This window comes from Acomys russatus, chromosome 26 (genome assembly GCF_903995435.1).
Source record: "Acomys russatus chromosome 26, mAcoRus1.1, whole genome shotgun sequence".
Taxonomy (NCBI): domain Eukaryota; kingdom Metazoa; phylum Chordata; class Mammalia; order Rodentia; family Muridae; genus Acomys; species Acomys russatus.
Window position 1 is genome coordinate 35,180,661 of NC_067162.1, and position 20,981 is coordinate 35,201,641.

Consider the following 20,981-nt stretch of genomic DNA (forward strand, 5'->3'; position numbering starts at 1 on the left):
TCAGTGCCCCATGAGAGACCAAAGCTTTGTAGATGAGAATGCCCTAGAAGCAGCCAACGGAAACAATTGTCTGACCCAGTTACAACATGGCCCAGGAAGCCAGCAGAGCTTGGGGTGTCCCTGAGCAAATGGGAATCCCACTGTAGCTGGCTCTGACTCATTACCTTCTTCCCCTGCCTTTCTCAGGGTCAAACACGGAGAAAGACACCGCTTGGTGTTCTAATCCGCGCCATGGCCTTGGCTGTGGCTTTGCCTTGGGTCCCTTGGCTCACATTTCATTATGACTGAACGTTGTCCCTGTTTCTCTATTTTGGTGCCTCGTAGTTGGCTGCTGACCCAGACCCCAATGTGAAAAGTGGATCTGAGCTCCTAGACCGCCTTTTAAAGGTACTTCTACTTTATCCCTTCTTTTATTTTTAGAATTTATTCCTTCTATCTAGTAGAGTAGAAATTCTGGTGTTGATATTTTTCTATACTAGAGTTTATTTATTCATATATATATATTAAAGCTTACTGCTTAATATGCAGTTTCTATGACAAGTATATAAGGCTGTGTTACTACCACAGTAAAAATACAGAACTCTGGCATCCCCTTAAATGAAAAGCTTCTGTCTGGGGGCAGGATGTGGATCTGTTTTGTTTGATGTGTATATATGTTTTCCCTGCATGCATGTCTGTGTACCACTTGTGTGCCTGATCACTGCAGAGGTAATAAGGGGTGTCATGTCCCCTGGAACTAGAGTGACAGCTGGTTATGAGCCTCCATGTGTGTACTGAGAATGAAACCCAGATCCTCAAGAATAGCAGCCAGTGCTCTTCACTGCCAAGCCATCTCTCCAGCCATAGTGCCCCACCCAGAACAACGAAGTTAAGCTTCCACCCCAGCTCCCATGACAGGGCGCTGGGCCTTGACCCAGACTTCAGAGTAGGGTTTTGCCTTCCATTTAGATCTCTTGGCTTTTCTCTGCTCACCATCCATCATTTGTTTGGCTTTGGGCCTGTGACAATGCCAGTTCTCCAGGGACCTCTCCTACCTGGCTGAGGCTTTGCCATTTCCTTCCATGGTTACCTGACCCCCAACAGCACAGCACGCCAAGTGTTGGCTCTTCACAGCCCTCACCGCTTCAATCCACAGGACATTGTGACAGAGAGCAGCAAGTTTGACCTAGTGGGCTTCATCCCTCTTCTTCGGGAAAGGATCTACTCCAACAACCAATACGCCCGTCAGTTCATCATCTCCTGGGTATGTGGAGTCACATGGGCTCTGACACACGTGGTGGTTCCTTTGGCTAATAGATACTTCTTTGTCTTTACCCACTAATAACCTTCAAACTCCTCATCACCCAAAACACTGTGGGCCGGGCACACGCCTTTAACCCCAGCATTTGGGAGGCAGAGACAGGCAGAGCTCTGTGAGTTCAAGGCCAGCCTGGTCAATAAAGCAAGTTCCAGGCCAGTCAGGACCACACAGTAAACAAACCAATAAAAGCACTTTGTCCAGTGTTATCGTCAGTGCCTGTCCTGTTTGCCGTGGAAGGGATGCAGTCCTTTCCTTGTCCTAGAAAATGCCCAGAATCTCTGAAGCCCATGGTGCCACGTCCAGCAGCTCCCCCTCTGCAAGCCTCCTAGTTTCACCCAGCCTTCTCATTCAGTTCTCCTCTCCCCCAGCACCCAAATCATCTGAAAGTCAGACTCCCACTTCTTGCACATTGAGCAGAAAAATGGCTGCCAGCTCTCTACCGTAGACAACTGCAATGCCATGACACAGACCCCTCCCCGCTTCCACTGCTGGTCCCTGGGGAAGGGAACAGGAGACCGGGATCTGCCCCGGGCCAGCTCTCCAGCCAGCTCTTTCTCTCACTCCATCAGATTCTGGTTCTGGTGTCGGTGCCGGACATTAACCTGCTGGATTACCTGCCAGAGATCCTGGACGGGCTTTTCCAGATCCTGGGTGACAATGGCAAAGAGATTCGGAAAATGTGAGTTGGGGCAAAGAGCAGACAGCTGTCACTCCCTAGAGTCCCTGTGCGTACCCATGGTCACATACAATTCCATGCCCCGTGACCAGGACACACCTTTCCCTTCTTCTCATATCCTTCCCATATCCATGGAGGGGTGGAAAGCTCATCTTGCCAGCTCAGTGTCCTGACAAATGTAGTTATGTGACCCGGAGCAAAAATGGGCCGGCGTGCTAGCTCATACCTCCTTTTCTCGTTGGTAGGTGTGAGGTGGTTCTTGGCGAATTCTTGAAAGAAATTAAGAAGAACCCATCCAGTGTGAAGTTTGCTGAAATGGCCAATATCCTGGTGATCCATTGCCAGACCACAGGTGAGTGTGTGGAAACCCTGTAGCCACGACTGCCTCCTGAGGAGCCGCCTCTCACATGCAGGCTTCAATATGGGGCAAAGGGGACCAGGTGAGCAAGACTCTGCATGTGGCTCTGGGCCTGGAAGCAGTAGGGTGGTGGGTGTGGGCAAGACGAGACCTGGGTGCTCTTGATACAAATACCCTTCACCTGGCCTGAAGCTCTTGTGGACATGCCTTGCCTTAGGTAAAGGTAGGATACACGGAGGTCAGAATCAGCGGCTCATTCCTGGGTGGATTTGCTCCCAAATCCAGGCAGGACCTAATCATACATGGGTCAGTTGGAGCTAGGTGGTCTGGGATGGTCTCACTCACTTCTCATATGGGATGATGGAACTCAGCATCCAGTAGGCCGGATGGCATCAGCAGGGCTCCAAGAGAGACAGGACACAGACAGGTCTCTTGGTTCCTATGCTTAAACCAGAGGCATCATCGCCACAATGGCATGCTATGGGCCAGAGTAGCCAGTTTTCTGCATCCAAGGATAGGAAAATGAGTTCTACTTAGAAAGGAAACACAAGTCATATTGTGATGGAGCGTGGATTCAGGGAGGGAAGGGCATCATGGCCGTTTTCAAAGTCCATCACAAGGCTGTTGCTCTCTCTTAACTTATTCTTACAACCCTTTAGAAGGTGGAGAGCACAGGAAGTATTGTATTCACATAGCAAGAAGCAGTCAAGCCCCCAATTCATCAGCCTCCAGCCTTTGTGTATGGAAGGTGGGAGGGAACTCTCCAGTGCATGTGCCAGCCCCTCTGGACGCAACCAATTCCCTTCCAGATGACCTGATTCAGCTGACAGCCATGTGCTGGATGCGGGAGTTCATCCAGCTGGCAGGCCGGGTGATGCTGCCCTACTCCTCGGGTATCCTGACTGCTGTCCTGCCCTGCTTGGCCTATGATGACCGCAAGAAAAGTATCCTTCACTCAGGAGTGGAAACTGAAGTGGAGGGACCGTGAGTGGGTAGGAGTTCCTGTAGGCTCCTTCACTCATAGGAAGCAGGAGATGGAGCTGAATGCGGGTTAGGAAGGCCAGGGACACAGGTCTCAAGCTGGCTGTCCCCAGTCCTCACCTGCTGACTTCCAGATGTGGAGCGGCAATCTCGTGTACCAGGAGTCTGTACCTTGGATGAGAAATGTCCCAGTGAAGGAGGGACCACCTATGAAAAGAAAGAGGACTACCTCACAAGGGTGCATGTGGCAAGAACGGGCCTTAGGGAGGTCTGAGCCCATGACCAAGGAGCCTGGCAGCCTCAGCCTTTAGGAGGTCTTTGCACAGTGTGGTCCTTACATCAGCCGACAGGTATCAAGGAGGTGGCCAATGTGTGTAACCAGAGCCTGATGAAGCTGGTCACACCAGAGGATGACGAGCCAGATGAGCCAAAGCCAGCAGCGCAGAGGCAGACAGAACCCAACCCTGAGGACTCCCTGCCAAAGCAGGAGGGGACAGCCAGTGGTGAGTAACTGTGACAGATGTCAAAGTCCTCAGTCTGCTGCTGGGGAGACAGGTCCTAGGACTAAGATTGTAGTGTCATTTCCGTGTATTGACTCGTTTAGTTCTGGCACCAACCCACTCACTGCTGTTAGCCCCTCCTGCGGGCTCTGACAGCTGCCCCCAGAGCCCGTGCGTTTCACCCCTGCCACTTCAAAGGCCAACACGTATTGACCCTGATCTCCTCCTGGGTTTAGCCACCATCAAGTCATTGTTGGGAACATGGCAAGAGTACCAGGTTGCACAGTTCATTTGATTCTCAGCATCTGGTCCTCTCTGCCCTAGCCATTCTCAGGGAGGCTGGGTCAGGAAAGTGCTAGCTTATTAAGTACTGGAGATTTCTACTGCGCAAATCATTGCTTCTGAACAGTTAGCTCTTCAAATGCTTTTTGACCTTGTTTCCTTGTTGCTTGTAAAATAAAGGGCACCGTTTTCTATTCTGATTGGAGGAGGTTTGTCTCTAAAGCCCTGCTGCTCTTACCTCCTCCATCCTCGTGTCTCTGACCATCTCTGGAGGGACATCCTCCTCCTCAGTTAGTCAGAGAGTAAATGGATGCACGCCCTGGGCAGATGTCTAAGAGTGACAGAGCGGGGTCTGGAACCTACATCCATAGCCATAGCATGTGCTGGATAACTCCTTGCTGGCGGAGCAGGCAGCCTTACTCCAGGTCCCAGGGCTGAGTAACAGCACGCAGCTGGAGCGCTGGCGCCTCAGTGGTAGAATTCTCACTTGCCACAAGGGAGACCTGGTAATCGGGCTAGTGCAGCCGCTTGAACACTTTGCCAACTCCCAGAAAGAGAGACTTAGGTGACTTAGAAAGGCCTTGCACAGGAGAAGCTGTCTTTCTAGGAGGAGCTAGGCGTCTCAGTGATAGACAGTTTGTGAACTTGTGCTTTTTGTTTTTGCTTCTCTTTTTGTTTTATGGTTCTCATTGTGGAAATTTTGCACAGAAGGGAAAAATCATGAAGCAGCAGGATTGCCTGTGCCGACGATGAACAGTGTCAAATTTGGGGCATATCTTTTACATTTTTAACATACGCATAGTTAAAATGATGTGTCAATCCCACATCTTGTTTTTTCAAGTTGGGTAACTTTCTTTGCTTGTTTTTGCTAGGCTTCCTTTTGCCTTTAACTTGACATGAAAGTTGGTGTCTCTGAATCCCCGTCAGCAAGTAGAATAGTGGTTGCCTGTGCTGAGGGGAACTGGTCCTGAGACTGTCCAGGACAGATCTTGGCTTCTTTGCAACATGGTGGAAATAAATAATCTAGAATTAAGTGGGGCAGTGGTTGTACACCTTTGTGATTGCATTTAGAACCACCCAGTTACGTAGTTAACCTACTTTAAATGGCAAAGTTGTGCTAAGCAGAATTTTGTGGTATGAATTGTATTCCAGTTGGTATGTGTGAGGACTTGGCAGCCCTGTCCCTCCCTTTCTGTTTCTGTGGCAGCAGTAAGCACTCTGGAAAGCTGCTGATCTGCCCTATGGGCAGCAGCTAAAAAGCTCCCTGTGAGCTAGAGCGTTGGTGGTTCAGTGGCAGAGCTCTCGCCTGCCATGTGGAAGGCCTAGGTTTGATTCCAGGCCAGTGCAGCATCTTTATCCTTTTAACTGTGTCCTCAAAGCTGCCTTCAAGTAGACTTCTGCTCGGGAGAACAGCACCCTAAACCCGGGTACATTTCAGCAGCTTGGCCTGGATTTTACTACCTCATAAACAGCATTGTAAGAGATGAACAGCACACTTTATGTAGTTTCTAGAAATGGGAGCATCTCATTTGATAGCTTTATATTTATTCTCAGCCTTGCTCAGCTTATAACTAATCGCAGTCTTTCCAGGATGCCCAATACAGTTCTAGCAAGCCACCTGACAGATGATCCAGCCAGGAAATGGTCAAGCTTGCCTCATTCTTCCGTATTCATGATCTGTTCCTGCTGTTCTGCCCAGGACCACGTGGCTGCCACAGGCACCTCCTGCCTAGCCTTCCTCTTTTAGTCTCCCCTGCATGCTCAGCTGGTGGAGATGCAGCATGCTCCTCACATGCACCACAACAGCGTGTTCCTCACATGCACCACAACAGCGTGCTCCTCACATGCACCACAATAGCATGCTCCTCACATGCACCACAACAGCGTGTTCCTCACATGCACCACAACATCATGCTCCTCACATGCACCACAACAGCGTGCTCCTCACATGCACCACAACAGCGTGCTCCTCACATGCACCACAACAGCGTGCTCCTCACATGCACCACAACAGCGTGTTCCTCACATGCACCACAACAACGTGCTCCTCACATGTACCACAACAGCGTGCTCCTCACATGTACCACAACAGCGTGCTCCTCACATGCACCACAACAGCGTGCTCCTCACATGCACCACAACAGCGTGCTCCTCACATGCACCACAATAGCATGCTCCTCACATGCACCACACTAGCATGCTCCACATACATACGCACCACAATAGCATGCTCCTCACATGTACCACAATAGCATGCTCCTCACATGCACCACAACAGCATGCTCCTCACATGCACCACAACAGTGTGCTCCTCGTGGCACACCTTTGGACTGGCCCCTCTCTATGTGTATTCAAACTCCAGAGCCTCCAGTCAGGCCAACCGTCCTTCGTATTCGCTGCCCCAAGCCCTGCCTACCTGCAGCTCTCCATCGCCCCTGCCATTTAGGGAAAAACAATGCAAAGTCCTTTTCCCTGATTCTGAGTCCTTGCACTCAACATGCCTGGCCGGACCACACTGTACCCAGCATCCCCTGGTTGTCTTGGGTGTCTGGTTTCTGGCGTCTTGTGCCCTTAAGCAGCTGTTCAGCCTGTCCTCGAGCTCAGTCTCCCTGGCTCCCACACTTGGCCTTTCCAGAGCTTAGTTTCCTGACTTGTTGAGTGGGGTTATTTTGTTATTTTATTTGTAGGGTGGCTGTGAGTCTCAAAATAGATTTTTGTTTGTATGACAGATGCTCTTCACAACAGGTACCACAGTATTGTTTTAACGAGGGCGCTCCTTGACTTAAACGAGGTTGTGATCAACTGGCAACCCCCAAACCCACTGGCTGAAAATACTGTGAGTCAGAAATGCGTTTGAACACGTTCACAACACATCAGCCTACAGCTGGCCAAAACCACTTACTGGAAAGCCTGTTGGGGGAGTTCTGTATAGTTTTCTAAGCTGTATTGAAAGCAAACCACAGAATTGTTGCAGGAATGCCACCATTGCAGCATGAGGAAGTTAAGGCACTCAGAAGCACTGTGAGGGAGAACATGGATGTGTGTTCCCGTAGCAAGACCCCAGCTGGGCCGAGTTTCGCCTCTTTGGGTTCTAAACAAGGAAGTGAGAAATGAGAAGGAAGTCTGTAGAGAGGCTTTCCAGAAGAGCACTGGTGGCAGCTGTCCTCTGCATGTAGTAAAACCCACCTGTTTGCAAAGCTGACTCTGGCAGGATTTGTCAGCACCATCTCTGGGCGCTGCAGGTACAGGCAAATCAGCCCATAAGGATAGCAACAGCATGAGGATTACAGTGACACCAGGGTGTGATTGCAGGGGACTGAACCCAGGCCCAGGGGAGGGAGCACAGGCTGCAGGCAGGCTCAGCTTCCCAGAGGTCTTGAAACAGCATGTTTCTAAACTTCTGATTATAAAGGAAGTATATGCTCCCTGAAGATATGCACTTACTGTAGCATTACCTAGGAGTCACCACTGCTAACTGTAGTGTTGGGTTGTTCCTTAGTGCCTTGTTCTGCTTTTTAATGTATGACTATTCCATTTGTGCCTTTGTATTTTGTTTACACACACACACACACACACACACACACACACACGGGATCCTGAGAAATAGTGATTCACAGCTTGAATTTTTTCACCAGTATTACACATTTTTCCATGTTAGTCATCACTAGTCTAGACTAGTGACATTATTTTAAAGTGTACAACTTAATTGTTTTAACATATTCACAAAGTAGCACGACTATTAATACCATCTAGTTCCAGAACATTCTCATCATCCTCTAGTGAGAAACTCATGCCCTCCCCGGCCTGTACTGCCCTCAGCCCTGCGCTGCCCCAGCCCTGCGCTGCCCCCAGCCCTGTGCTTGTGCCTGTTGTGAACAGTCGTGCAGTATGTGCCCAGTCATATCCGGCTTCTTTCACTTTGCATGACAAGGTTCCCCCATGTTGTTAGCACACATTAGTACTTCATTTCTTTATATGGATGAGCAATATTCCACTGTGTGAGTGGCTATTAGGGCTATTTCTTCTGTGGTATGGATATTAGGACTGTTTCTGCTAACTTTTTAAAATCACAACATATACTTGCTTTCCCTTTTAGCCAGCAGTGTATAATTAGGTATATTAATAAAGTCTGTCTCTGGACTGGTAATTCAGATGTCTTTTGTCTTTGGAAATGTGGTTTATAATCTCCTAATTTATTAAGCTGTGCTTCCCTATTAATGTACTGACCTTGTATCATTACATCAGATAGATAATGCTCTAATCTATTTAACCAATCTATCATGAATCACTTAGCTACTTCTAATTCCATCTTAATCCTATAATCCTTGCTAAGGAGAACTTTCATGCAGAAAAATCTTATAAACATCTGTAATTACTTCCTAAGAATAAATTCATAAACTTGTAAGGCTTTTGAGACCACATTTGCTGCAGAATGCCGGTTTCTGTTCCCACGATCATGATGCTGGCCTCCAGAGGTAAATAGAACTTTTCCTGTAAGAGAAACCAGGAGTCACAGGCTGTATCCTGGGACCTGGGGTCACTTGGGAAGCCTTAAGGCTGAGGATGAGAGCAGAGCTGGCACCAGACACCTTGCTTTCTTGCAAGGCGAACAGCGAAGATATTAGATACCGTAGTAGGTGTTTGACAGCGTGTATCATGAGCCTTACATGTTTAATGATTTAGCCTTAGGAACTAACTAACAGACGTATACTAAGGTCTATCTCCAGGCCAGGTGGTAATAGTCCTTTGGAGGGAGTGGCCACCACAGAGCCAAGAAATCCTTCACTGATGCAGATGGGGTCAGCGCATAGATTGAGAGAAAGGAGTCTCATGACTAGAAGCGTAGAGTCCCTGTCCACTGAGCTGTGGAGGGACAGGGAGGAGTTTTTTGTGAGAAGGTGAGGAAATTTCTTTAATATATTCACAAAGAAGTACAACTAGTACTAGATTGTGACGCCTTTTAGACAGAGTCACAACTTTAACGAGGTGATGTGCACTCCCCTGGAGGCCAGATGGGGACCGTTGGTCATGGCTGTCTGGAGGCTACTTGTTACATGGTTTGAATCTAGAATGCCCCCCACAGGGTGATGACTACTTGGTTCCCAGGAAGATGGGCTTTTGAGAGTGAAGGCCTAGCTAAACTTAGGATCTCTTCACAATGTTGCCAGCCACTTTCCAGTTCATGTGAACACAGGCTGAGGCCCTCTGACCTCCATGCCTTCTCCACCACAGCTGAAATCCTCTGAAACTATAAATTAGATCCATCATCTCTTAGGTTGCTTCTGCCAAGCATTTTGTAACTTGTATATTCATGTACTTGCATCTTGCCAAGTATATTTGTAACTTGGCAAGAAACATAACTAATAATACATTGAGGGAAAGTGCCAAGGGGCTGGGTGTCAGAGAGAGAAGAGGAACACCGAGAGCCTGACCACACACACCATCATGGAGGACGGCACAAAGTAAAGGAGACAGCCAAGGAGATGAGAAGAAGGGAAGCAAGGGAAGGCCGCAGGGGAATGACTGTGGAGAGCTGCACACGCTGAAAAGACTGGGGTGCTGAGCTTCACAGTGTGGGGACGGCAGACATGTGGGAGCAGGTTCTGAGAGGGAAGGGGAAAGGAGGTGCAGGGAGGATTAATGATTTATCTGTAAGTGGAGGGCAGAGAAATGTGATGTGGGCTGACAGGAGGTGTGAGCAAGACTGAACTTTCTTGTGGCTGTTGGTTAGGTTATTTGGGTTTTAAGGTTCTTGCTGCGCCATACAATCTGGCCTGAAGCTGCTGCACTCCCAGGGTTCTCCCGCCTTGGCCTCTGGCTTGGTGGGGACTGTGTGGGGCAGTGGTGCTGCACTCAGAGCTTTGGCCCAGCTGGACAAAGTAGAGCAAAGTGCTGGAGGCCAGCAGTCAGCCTAGTACAGGCTGTGTCCCTTTCAGAGCCATTTCCCTGCCCCAAAAGCCACCTGCATTCCTCCCTCAGTTGTGGACCCATTCTTCTTTGTCATTAAAACCTAGTGGGAGAGCCTGACCCAGGCCGCTTGCCTGTAGAATCTGGTAGCTGCTCTCTATGGCTTACCTCTGACCTACTGACTCAGGGCAGCTACTTAACCTCTCTTTGTCTCAGTGGCCCTGTTTGTCACATGGTGATAATAAAGCTTGACACAGAGGTGGTTAGGAGACTCAAAGGTGTTTGTAAAAAATAAAAATTAAAAAATAAATAAATAAAGGTGTTAGTAAAGACCTGGGGGAAATGCTTAAACACAGTAAGTGGAGACTGGTTTACTTGAGCTTGAGCTTGTAGCTCCAGTCTCCCCATCCAGTCCTCCCTGGATGAGTCGGAAACATGCCTCACACCATCCTGTTGTATCTGGAGATGCGTTCTTCTTAAAGATGAAAGCTTTTATAAAGGTTGCCACCATCTGGTCATCATACCTCAGCAAACAGAGAGAGAGAGAGACACACACACACTCACACACACACACACACACACACACACACACACACACACACACACAAATGCAGGTTGCGACCCGTTGGGATTGCACATCAGATATTTATGTTACATTCATAACAGTAGCAAAATTACAGTTATGAAGTAGCAATGAAAATGATTTTATGGTTGGGGGCCACCACAACATGAGGAACTGCATTAAAGGGTCGCAGGGTTAGGAAGGGTGAGAGCCACTGCCCTAAGGTGATCCATATCCACTTAGGGCTCATGTTTCCCCATGGATTTACAACTTGTTTTGTTTGGGTTTTAAGTTGAGTTTTTGGTTTGGCCTTGGGCTTTTGGGGGATGGGGTTGTTTTTCTTTTTTTTTTTTTTTTTTCCCCCACTTCAAGTCAGGAGCAAACTCCATGCAGTGCACTTGACTGAATGTTGGTAAATTACTGTCTGTCTTCTTTCCTCCCTTGAAATACATGGTTTAAGAAACTGGATCAGAGCCGGGCGTAGTGGCGCATGCCTTTAATCCCAGCACTCTGGAGGCAGAGGCAGGCGGATCGCTGTAGGTTCAAGGTCAGCCTGGACTACAAAGTGAGTCCAGGACAGTCAAGGCTACACAGAGAAACTGTCTCAAAAAACCAAAAAAAAGAAAGAAAGAAACTGGATCAGAGCTAGAGAGGTGGCTCAGTAGGTAAAGCCTGAGGTCTAGAGTTTGGATCCCCAGAACTTACTAAAAGCCAGGCAGACACTGAGGCACACCTCAGTCCTGGGGACAGAGAAGCGGGGTCCCAGAGCAAGCTGACTAGCTGGACTTGTCTAATCAGCAGCAGGCCTGCCTCAGTACAGAAGATGAAAAGAAAGACACCTGACATCAGCATCTAGCCCCACCTGCACACACACATGCATATGCAAAAAAATTATATTGGGGAAGATACTAGAGATTAAACGAAGGTTTTGTTTCCCCCACAAACCATTTCCCCAGTAAGTGGCTATAGCATCGTAGCATCTGTTGGTGGAGCTGGCCTATAATAGAGATTCCTGTGACATTTGCTTCATGGTGAGTGTCTACGTGTGTCTGCCCTTGTACCCCTTCTTCTGTTTGTCTTCTTGAGACATGGCCTTGCTGTGTCACCCAAGCTTGTGTTCAACTCTGCATCCTCCTGTGCCAGCCTCTCAAGTGTTGGGGTTGCAGGGGGACATCATTCCTGCCAAGTTGTGTGTGTTTGTGTGTCTGTGTCTGTGTGTCTGTGTGTGTCCATGTGTGTCTGTGTCCGTGTGTGTCCGTGTGTGTCTGTGTGTGTCTGTCTGTGTTATTAGGGATTAAACCCAGATGGAGAGATGGCTAAATGGAAACAGAGATGCCAGCTGAGGGGATCTGAGATTCATGCTTGGTGTCGTACATTCATCTACAGATCTGTGGGTTCCTGTAAGATGAGGGGGGCAGCCTCCAGGGGTCTGGACCCTGGCTGTTGGGTCAGGCTGCCCTTCCCAGCACACCCTTTGCACCATGGCATAGGTAGGTGACTAGCACAACAGGCCTGGCCTTGCCTGCTGCCACAGCCTTCCCTCCTCCACTTGTGTGACTAGAGAAGACAGATGGCAGTGTGGGCCTCCTACTTAACACAGAAATAAAAATCCCCTTTACCAGGGAGGAAGAAGGACCACAGGCTATTTTTGGAATAGGCCAAAGACTTGATTTGTAATTTTTAGAAAATATTTTATTTGTAAACTTTAAATTTTTTAAGAAGTCAAGGCTGGAGAAATGGCTCAGAGGACAAGAGCACTGGCTGTTCTTCCAAAGGACCTGGGTTCAATTCTCATCACCCACATGGCAGCTCACAACTGTCTGTAATTCTAGTTCCAGGAGATCTGACACCCTCACACAGACATACATGCAGGCAGGACATCAATGTATAAAATAAAGATAAATAAAGATTTTTTTTTTTTTAAGAAGACAAAGAAGTAGAAGTAGTAGTGAAAGCTGAGCCAGGCATAGTGCGCATGCCTGTAGTCCCAGCACTCAGGAAGGAGGCAGAGCCAGGTAGATCACTGTGAATTTGAGGCCAGCCTGGTCTGCAAAGCGAGTCCAGGACAGCCAGGACTACACAGAGAGACCCTGGGAATCAAGGCTGGTAACATTCGAGCAACAGCAGGAACAGTGGTAGTCGTCATCTGTGACAGGACAGCTGGGTGGTGCTGTACTGCACTCCTGACACGTGGGCTGTGGAGGCCGGAGGGTCAGGAACTAAAGGTCATCCTCCCTACATAGTTTGAGGCCAGCCTGGGCTACATGAGACTTTGTCTTTAAAAAGTCAAAACAAAAGAAACAAAATCTCACAATAAAAACGTATGGCATCATAATGTTTGATGTAAATAGCTCCAGCATGGAGAAGCCTCAGTCTCCCCTCACTCCCCCATGGGAATATGAGTCATCTCTTAAATGTTCACCACCCTGGTATGTGAAAGGAAACTTCTAACTCTGCAGTCATACAGTTCCTACACTTCCTGGCCACACTTGCAGCCTCCCCTTTTCAAAATGCTGCACAGTGAAACAGAGCCCTGGGTCTGGCCTCTGGCCCCTGCTATGCAGCTGTGTGACCTTGCCTCCCTTTCTTCACCTCTATGATGAGAGTGATGACAGTCCTGGCACTGTAGGCTTGTTACAGTAAGTGAGCTAACATCTGTTGGCTGTTTAGAAGTTTCCTCATGCACTCGATAACAGCTCTGTAAGCATTTGTTCAGCAATGAATAGATTGCTGTGTCAGGGACTTGTACCTTCTCATTAGCTTTTTTCTTCTTTCATAGTTTTAGTGTGTGTGTGTGTGTGTGTGTACACATATGTGTGTGCAACAGAGACCAAACCCACAGCTTTATTCATGTTAGGCCAGTCCATCCCAGCCTGACTGTTCCCTGTGTTGGTGTCACCTCTGACAGTGAAGTGCGCTGTAAACATCTTCTCCCGGCAGCTGTTTAACATCAGCTTCCGAGTTCAATTAGCCTTTCGGGTTTTTTCCCTTAGGATTTTTGCCTGTTAGCCTGGCTGAGAAATTCTCACCATGCATCCTTGCAAGAAATTTTGAACTCAGGCCTGACTGAAAAGCAGCAGCAGAAACTATGGCAAACAACGTGTGTGTGTGTGTGTGTGTGTGTGTGTGTGTGTGTGTGTGTGTGTGTGTGTGTGTGTGTGTGTGTGTGTGTGTGTACACACACACACGTCTGTGTCTGGTAAAATCCCAGGCTTGAGACACTTTGTGATTTAGAGAGCCTCATAGAATGCCTTTTGTCCTCAGTTTCTCATCTAGACCGGTCTTGTCTATAGTCTATATATTTCCCTAAGTTTAATCCCAGCACCAGGGAGGCAGAGGCAGGTGTGTCTCTGTGAGTTCAAGGCCAGCCTGGTCTACAAAGGGAGATCCCTGACAGCAATAGCTACACAAGCCCTGTTTTGGGGAGAAAAAAAAAAACTGATTTATAAAAAGTAACTTTAGGTGTACAGAAAAAGAATAAAAGAATATGTCAGTCTCTGAGCTGCCTGGAACTCTGTCCCCTCCTCTCCCTTTAAGTCAAAACTACACTTAACTGCTGTCTTCTGAATCACCTCCAATCTGTGGCATTCATGAAGATTGGCCTGTAGTTAGGCGCTGTAGAAGGGTGCTTCAGAAGCCCTTGGTCCGCAGCGCATTCTGTTGGGGCTGCGTTGGTCAGTACTGACTGGTGCTACTGAGCCTCTATCTGAGCACCTCACAATGCTGACCCTCCTCCTGTCCTTGATGCTCTAAGATCTGAGCAGTGCCTGGCAAGTACTGGGGTTAGAAGAGAGCCCCAAAGCAGCCTCCACATGCATGATGTCTTGGCTCTTTGGGTAACTTAATTAAGTGCCAAAAGAAGAAGGTTGGAATTTGCTCACTCCTGTTCTGTTTGGGTCCTGCGGCAGAAAGCTAAGTATAGGAAAGGCTTTGAGTTGGCCCCATGCTGAGGGACTTGTGCAAAGTGCAAGGGCACAGTTGGTTCCCAGAATCATGTTTACTGGTAGCCCTTTTATTGATGCTCTGTATACATTACATACCCAGCTGAAAGGTGTCCTCTTTAGCAACTTTTGTTTATTCATCAAGTTTTATAATCATGACAACCAATCTTAGAACGTCTTCAGTGACCTAAAAAGAAGCCCTTACCCACTCCACTCCCCCCAGCCTTCCCTGTTCTGTATGTTTCCTATAAATGGAATCTTACTGTGTTGTCTTTTGGAGTTGATATCTTTAGAGTTCATCGATTCTGTATCCTGCTCCTCTTTATCACTGAGTAATATTTCGGTGTGTTTATCCATGCCCAGACATATAGGCTGATGCCAGCCTTTGTCTACGGTAGGTGGCTGCATTGGCATAAAATGCAGCTTCCGTAGGATGCAGATTTCTGTTGCTCTCGGTTGGAGCTCTTGGAGCAGGATTGCTGGGCCACCTGTGCTTAACTTCTGAGAAACTGTCATACAAAGTGGCAACACCATTTTACATTTCTGCCAGCAATGCATAAGAGTTTCTGCTCCCCCACACCCTTGCCAACACTTCCATCTTCTTCGTTTTTTACTTTAGCCCTCCTGATGGGTCTGAAGTAGTATCTCATTGTGACCTTGCTCTGCGTTCCCTGCTGGCTAAGATACTGAATAATCTAAGTCATGTACAGCCACTGCCCTGGGGCCTGCAGGCCTTTCTGAAATGCTACCGTTGTATTCAGCATGAGTGTCCCCAGCTTGTGAGATTCCCATGCCTGGTTGGTGTCACCTGAGCCCTGGGGACTGCAGAGGCACTGGGTCCTTGGCATCCTTTTCAGGAGCCTAAATGGAGGAGTGGGTGCTGAGGAGGAGAGACAGGGTCTGGTTTCTACAGATGGACAGGCAGACTTCAGTGTCACCTTGTTCCTCTTTTTCACACAGGGGGTCCAGGCGATTCCTGTGACTCCAGCTTCGGAAGTGGCATCAACGTCTTCACCTCAGCCAGGTAAGGGGTTTGTGAAAAGCCAGTGTCTAGATCTTTCTGAGTACAAGAGATTGCAGCAAGGAAAACTGTCAGAGGCCACTGTGTGGGGAGAACCTGGTACACAAAGGACGCACTTGAGGAAACCTTAAGGATACCACAGGAGCCCTCTCCACCCAGTTCCTCCAGACAGATAGCCTTTGGGGAAGATTGGGAGCCGCTGGTCAATAAATATACATTCTAGAAGCCCAGCATGTATGGTGATGGCTGTGAGACTGCAGGTGCCTTCACCCAGCATTTTTCTTTTTTCCTTATTCAAGGTGAGGCATGAAGGCATGGGGAAGAGGAAGGGCACAGTGGTCAGCAGAGTGGCTGTAGTAGATCCAGACAGGAACTTACTAATGGTTTTCCCAGGATGACTGTCATAGCACAGGCTTCCACCGGGGGGCAGTGCAGGCCAGGGAGCAAAGACATCCCCTGCCTAGCCAACCTGCTCCTGTAGGGGTGATGGGATTCCCTAGGGAGAGAACTGTCCGGTTCTGTCTTGGGCTGAGTCTGCCGACCTACCTGCTGAAGCTGTTTCTTTGAAGTATTAGCACCTGCGCCTAGAGTGGATGGCAATTCTCCCACAGTGATTTCCTCTGAACCTAACATTGAACCTGGGCATGGGGAGCGAGTCGTTTGAGGAGAAAATGTCCTCTGCACTCCAGGAGGCTCTTCTCAAACCCTCAGGATCTCCTTCTAGTTCATGTTTAGTGTATTGCTGCCCCTAAAACCCCAAGGGTCTTTTCTAAGCACACATACCTATGTGCCCCAAGCTGCCTCTCAGGTGAGCACCAGGAGATTAAGTGCCTATCACCCACCCACTCACTTTCACTTGCTTGTCATCCATTTCTAGAACACCTGCCTGGCCTCATCCCCACAGATTCTGAGGTAAAGAATCAGCCCATAGCTGGACGGTGGTGACGCACGCCTTTAATCCCAGCACTCGGAAGGCAGAGGCAGGTGCATCTCTGTGAGTTCAAGGCCAGCCTGGTCTACAAAGCGAGTCCAGGACAGCCAGGCCTGTTACACAGAGAAACCCTGTCTCAAAAAACCAAAAAGAAAAAAAAAGAGTCAGTCCATAAATGTGACCCTGACAAGAGACAATGACATAGCCAGTGAGTTTCTAGAAGATAGCAGAACTATAGAGGAGGTGGTTGCTCCACAGAGGGTTAGAGAGACAAGCCACTGTGGCTGGTGAACATGCTAGCACGAACACCGGCTTTTGGAAGTCAGGGTGGGAGGTATAGACAGAGGTGCCAGGGTTGTGTGAATCCTATGGAGGTCTCAGTGCTGGACACAGAAGCTTTGGAAGCCAGGAGCATCTGTAGGAGTGGCGGGGTCAGTGACAGGATTAGTGAACTCCCACTTGTGGCCAAAGACACTCACACACTTGGCACTGTAGTCTGGACTACAGAAGCTGTCACGATTCAGGGAGTGACCATGGAATGAAGGAGGAAGCAGAGACAATGCGTGACTGATGGGCTGAAGAGGTGGCACGACCTTCTCTCACCTCGCTTGCCGTTTGGAAACTTAGGCTCAGCTGGGTGGGCTTACAGAGACTTCAGTTCCAGCGTTCAGGTCACAGACCAGCTAGCCAGAACCAGGTTTGGTTAAGACCTGTCATTCAAGAGCCAGTGCTGAATCCAGCCTTTTGAAAACACACACAGGGAAACAGAACACAAGAGGCTTATCCCGAATGTTACACTGGTGTAGGAAGGTCGTCTTGTGGCAGCATCATGGCTGGAGGCCCTGCCCATGCTTGGAAGGAACAGCCACAGGAGTTGTGAGAACAGGCCAGATGCTCAGAGCCTCTGGCCTGCTCCCTCCAGGGCCACTGATCTTGCACAGATGGCATCATTCAGGGTGACACCAAACAACCTGCCCTCCCACTTTCTAGATGCATTGTTTACCCAAGCACTACCCAGTGGCCAGCTCAGAGCAGTGGCTAGAGGGAAGACTGCTCCTGGCCGTCAGCCTCGAGGAAGTGTAAGGAAAGCTGTGGAGCCTTTCCCTAGGAAGATACACATCCGCACAAAATTGTGAATCACAGGGAGTCCAAAGCATCCAAAGACCACAAAATGCCTCCTCTCCCTGTCCGGGGCCCAGGCTTAGGTGACATCCCTCTTTCTGAGTCGGTAGACAGTCAAGTAGCACCAGTCAGAGGGGACTAATCCCTAGTGTCACAGTGCTAGAAGTTTGTGGGAAGCTGGAGACAGGCCTCCCTGAGGAGAGGTGGAAAGAAGACAGAAGCATGGAGGAAATGTGGTGGAAAGCACAACAGCAGCACAGGGAGGGTTTCACCACTGCTGCCTGTCTGTCTACCAGGTACATCTCTTCCTCTATAGAGGAAGGGGCCCGGGTCACATCCTGCCTACCATGTGTTTGAACTGTGGGGCGGTGACAGCGCTGACCCCATAGAGGAATGGATGTAAATGAGTATGTGAAAAGCTTGGAACAGTGCCTGGCAGACAGCACACACTTGGTCACACTTAGCTACCCTGGTTATCACAAGAACCTTCTTATCCCCATCATCAAGAAAAGGAGATGGGCCAGGCATGGTGGCGCAGGCCTTTAATCCTAGCACTCCAGAGGCAGAGGCAGGTGCATCTCTGTGAGTTCGAGGCCAGCCTGGTCATCAGAGCAAGTCCAGGACAACCAAAGCTACACAGAGAAACCCTGTCTCAAAAAACAAAACAAAACAAAACAAAAAACAAAAAGGAGACGGAACAGAGAGGTTAAGTTCTGCTGGAAGCCACACAGTTAATTAGTAGTGGGTGAAAATCCAAGCTAAGTCCGGCTGGCTTCAGATCACCCGCATTTAGCTCGATGGATTGCTCTTGAAGAGTTATAGTTACAGAAGGGTTGCACATTGGACTCTTGACGCATTTGCGCATTTGTCAGGTTTTTGGACAGGTGTCCCTGTGCAGTCCTCCTCTGACAACTAGGGCCTTGCCAAGAGCCATATTGTCATCAGTGACCATTTAGGATTGATCCTCTGGTGTGGTTGGCTGCCTTGTACCACAACCAGCAGAAAAGTCTAGAAGTTGGTGTTGCCCAGCTTTGAGTGACTACTGGTTAAAAAGAATATGTAACGGCCTGGTGTTTTGGAAAGGCAGCCCTGGACTCATACGCTCTGTCTTTGGAGTTACCTCTCTCCCAGTTAGATCACTGCTGTGATATGAGCAGCACAAAAAGCGAAACACTACAAACACAGTGCAGCCTCCCGGAGAGAGCCGTTGGCCGCTTGTGTCGGTGGCAGCGGGTGCACAGTTGGGCAAGTCTGTGCTGTAAGCTGCTGCAGTGCCCTGTACTTGGACGTTGTCGGATGTGTTCATGTAAGACTCGTTATAAGATGCTTTAGAAAAAAATGCTTGCTGAAGACACCTTGAAATAACTCAGAAGCTCTCAAGAGTGGCTCGTCTAGACATTTTGGAACCGGTATAGAAATGTATTTTAAACCTCCTGTGAGCACTATTCTGTTCATGGTGGGTTAGCCAGAGCAGAGGATGCTGCACTGCAGGCTTGGCCTAGCAGAGGGAAGCAGATCGCTTTGTACAACCACCCCCATCCCCAACCCTACCCCTACCCCCACCCCCACCCCCATCCCCACCCCCATCCCCACCCCCACCCCCACTCTGGGAAGATCCCAAAGCCCCAGCTCCCCACAAGCACAGGCAGAGCTCAGCAGCCAGCACCACCCAGCAGAGCATCTGAGAGTTGCTCAAGGGCAGATGGGATCCTGACCCTACTCTTGCCAGCCACTAAGATAAGTGTGCAGCTGCTTCCCATGACCTTCACCTTGAGCTAGCCAAGGGACGAGGACCCAGAGGGATGTGTTCAGCTAAGAGAATGAGTTCTCAGCCTTTGGCCTCTTGGCTTTGGTGCCTCTTGAGCCACGGTTGCTCCTCTGTGCATTGGCAGATTGGGTGCATAAACCTCACAGTCCCTTCCATGACCAAATGGTTGTTGGATGAGGCTGACACCTTCCTGGGGCATTGGAGAATGTCAGCATTCACAGTGCTGCCAGTTTTCCTTTGTTGTGTGGACTTGACATGGCACCAACCACCTGCAGGAACTGGCAACGGCTGGTTCAGCTGAGGTATGGCAATGGTGTGGAGGCACAGGGCCCCCAGACAGCACCCTCCATACCCTGTGGCTCCTCTTGGAAAAAGGACCCACTGCAAACTTTAGGGCACAGGGCTATCGAAGAATGGCTGAGAAGGAGGCAGCTACCCTTGGATAGCCACCTGCCTCATTAAGGCATGGGCCATGGCAGGCATATACTTCACCCCAAGGTAGCCACAAGACCTGCAGCCCAAAGAGAAGAGCCAAGCCTCAGGCATCACTCCGGAGGGAGCCCCACTAGAGGCCAGCACAGGATGCAGGAAAGCAAGACTGGACATGAGATGGGAAGTTTGGCCATCGGCAGGGAGAGGCAGGGTATGAAGAAGTCCTATGAACCAACACAGATTGCTGTGCTGGCTGGTTGCAGTAGCACCCATGGCTGTCGAGCCCCCGGACCTGGGATAGAAAATGCATTCTAGATTTCAAAGGCTAGGATGTAGAGCGTCTCCTTAGGGATCTTCATGTTCATATTATTGATTGTATGTTGATATGCTAATGCCGTGGCTTAGTTAAAACATGAAAGTTAATTTCGCTTGGCAACTAGAGAACATGGAAGCCCATCCGAGTCTCAGTTGTGTTTCTGTTGGGCAGAGAGCAAGACTGAGTGATAAAGGGCTTGACTGGCCCCTGTTTCTGCCACCCTGGCTCTGCCTGTCTTGCTGCCAAAGCCTTGACAGTTTGAAATGCTCAAAAGCCGTCAGGAACTCCTAGCCATGTGACTCCTGGGAAAGTGCGGTGGCTGCTTTCCTCTGTGCAAAGGCTCTATTCTGGGTTCTGTCACTGTGTCACATACTGAGATCATCCAGTCCCCTGAGAATGGAATGCCCGCCCTCAACCCTGAAACAGGCACCAGGGGAACACTGACATGTATTAAACAGCAATTCTGCCTAGCAGTTACAGAGCCCCACCCCTTAGAAATCATAGCATATGAGCTTCAGAGTCTGCAGGATCATGAGGAATGCACAGCCATCAAGTTCCTGGTGCAGATGAATAATTTAGCAGCCTGGAAAGGCCAAGAAAGGCCATTTTGTATAGGTGGACAGTGGAACCGCCTGGCCCCAGTACTCAGAAATGCAGGCTACAGTGTCATCACTTTGGGGAAATGCCATGTGATGGTAGAAGAGGGTCTCTTCACCTCCTAAAGTTTCCTGCCTATGCTGTCCCCATCTTGAAAACCCAGCCTCACAGTAGTGCCACCACGTGGTGTCACATGCCTTTAATCCCAGAGCTCAGGAGGCAGAAGCAGGGGGATCTCTGAGTTCAAGGCCAGCGTGGTCTACAGAGCAAGTTCCAGGACAGCCAAT

The 20,981-nt window shown here is 49.2% G+C and overlaps 1 protein-coding gene across 1 annotated transcript in view; it reads left to right on the top strand.

Annotated features, from left to right (window-relative positions):
• Vac14 (VAC14 component of PIKFYVE complex) overlaps positions 1 to 20,981 on the top strand; it is a 107,008-nt gene that overhangs the window by 15,011 nt on the left and 71,016 nt on the right. Inside the window, exons 4-10 of the mRNA XM_051169289.1 lie at positions 325 to 387; positions 1,136 to 1,243; positions 1,870 to 1,979; positions 2,222 to 2,328; positions 3,144 to 3,278; positions 3,666 to 3,818; positions 15,468 to 15,531. Coding sequence (XP_051025246.1) covers positions 325 to 387; positions 1,136 to 1,243; positions 1,870 to 1,979; positions 2,222 to 2,328; positions 3,144 to 3,278; positions 3,666 to 3,818; positions 15,468 to 15,531 — 740 coding nt within the window. The remainder of the gene's footprint in view (positions 1 to 324; positions 388 to 1,135; positions 1,244 to 1,869; positions 1,980 to 2,221; positions 2,329 to 3,143; positions 3,279 to 3,665; positions 3,819 to 15,467; positions 15,532 to 20,981) is intronic.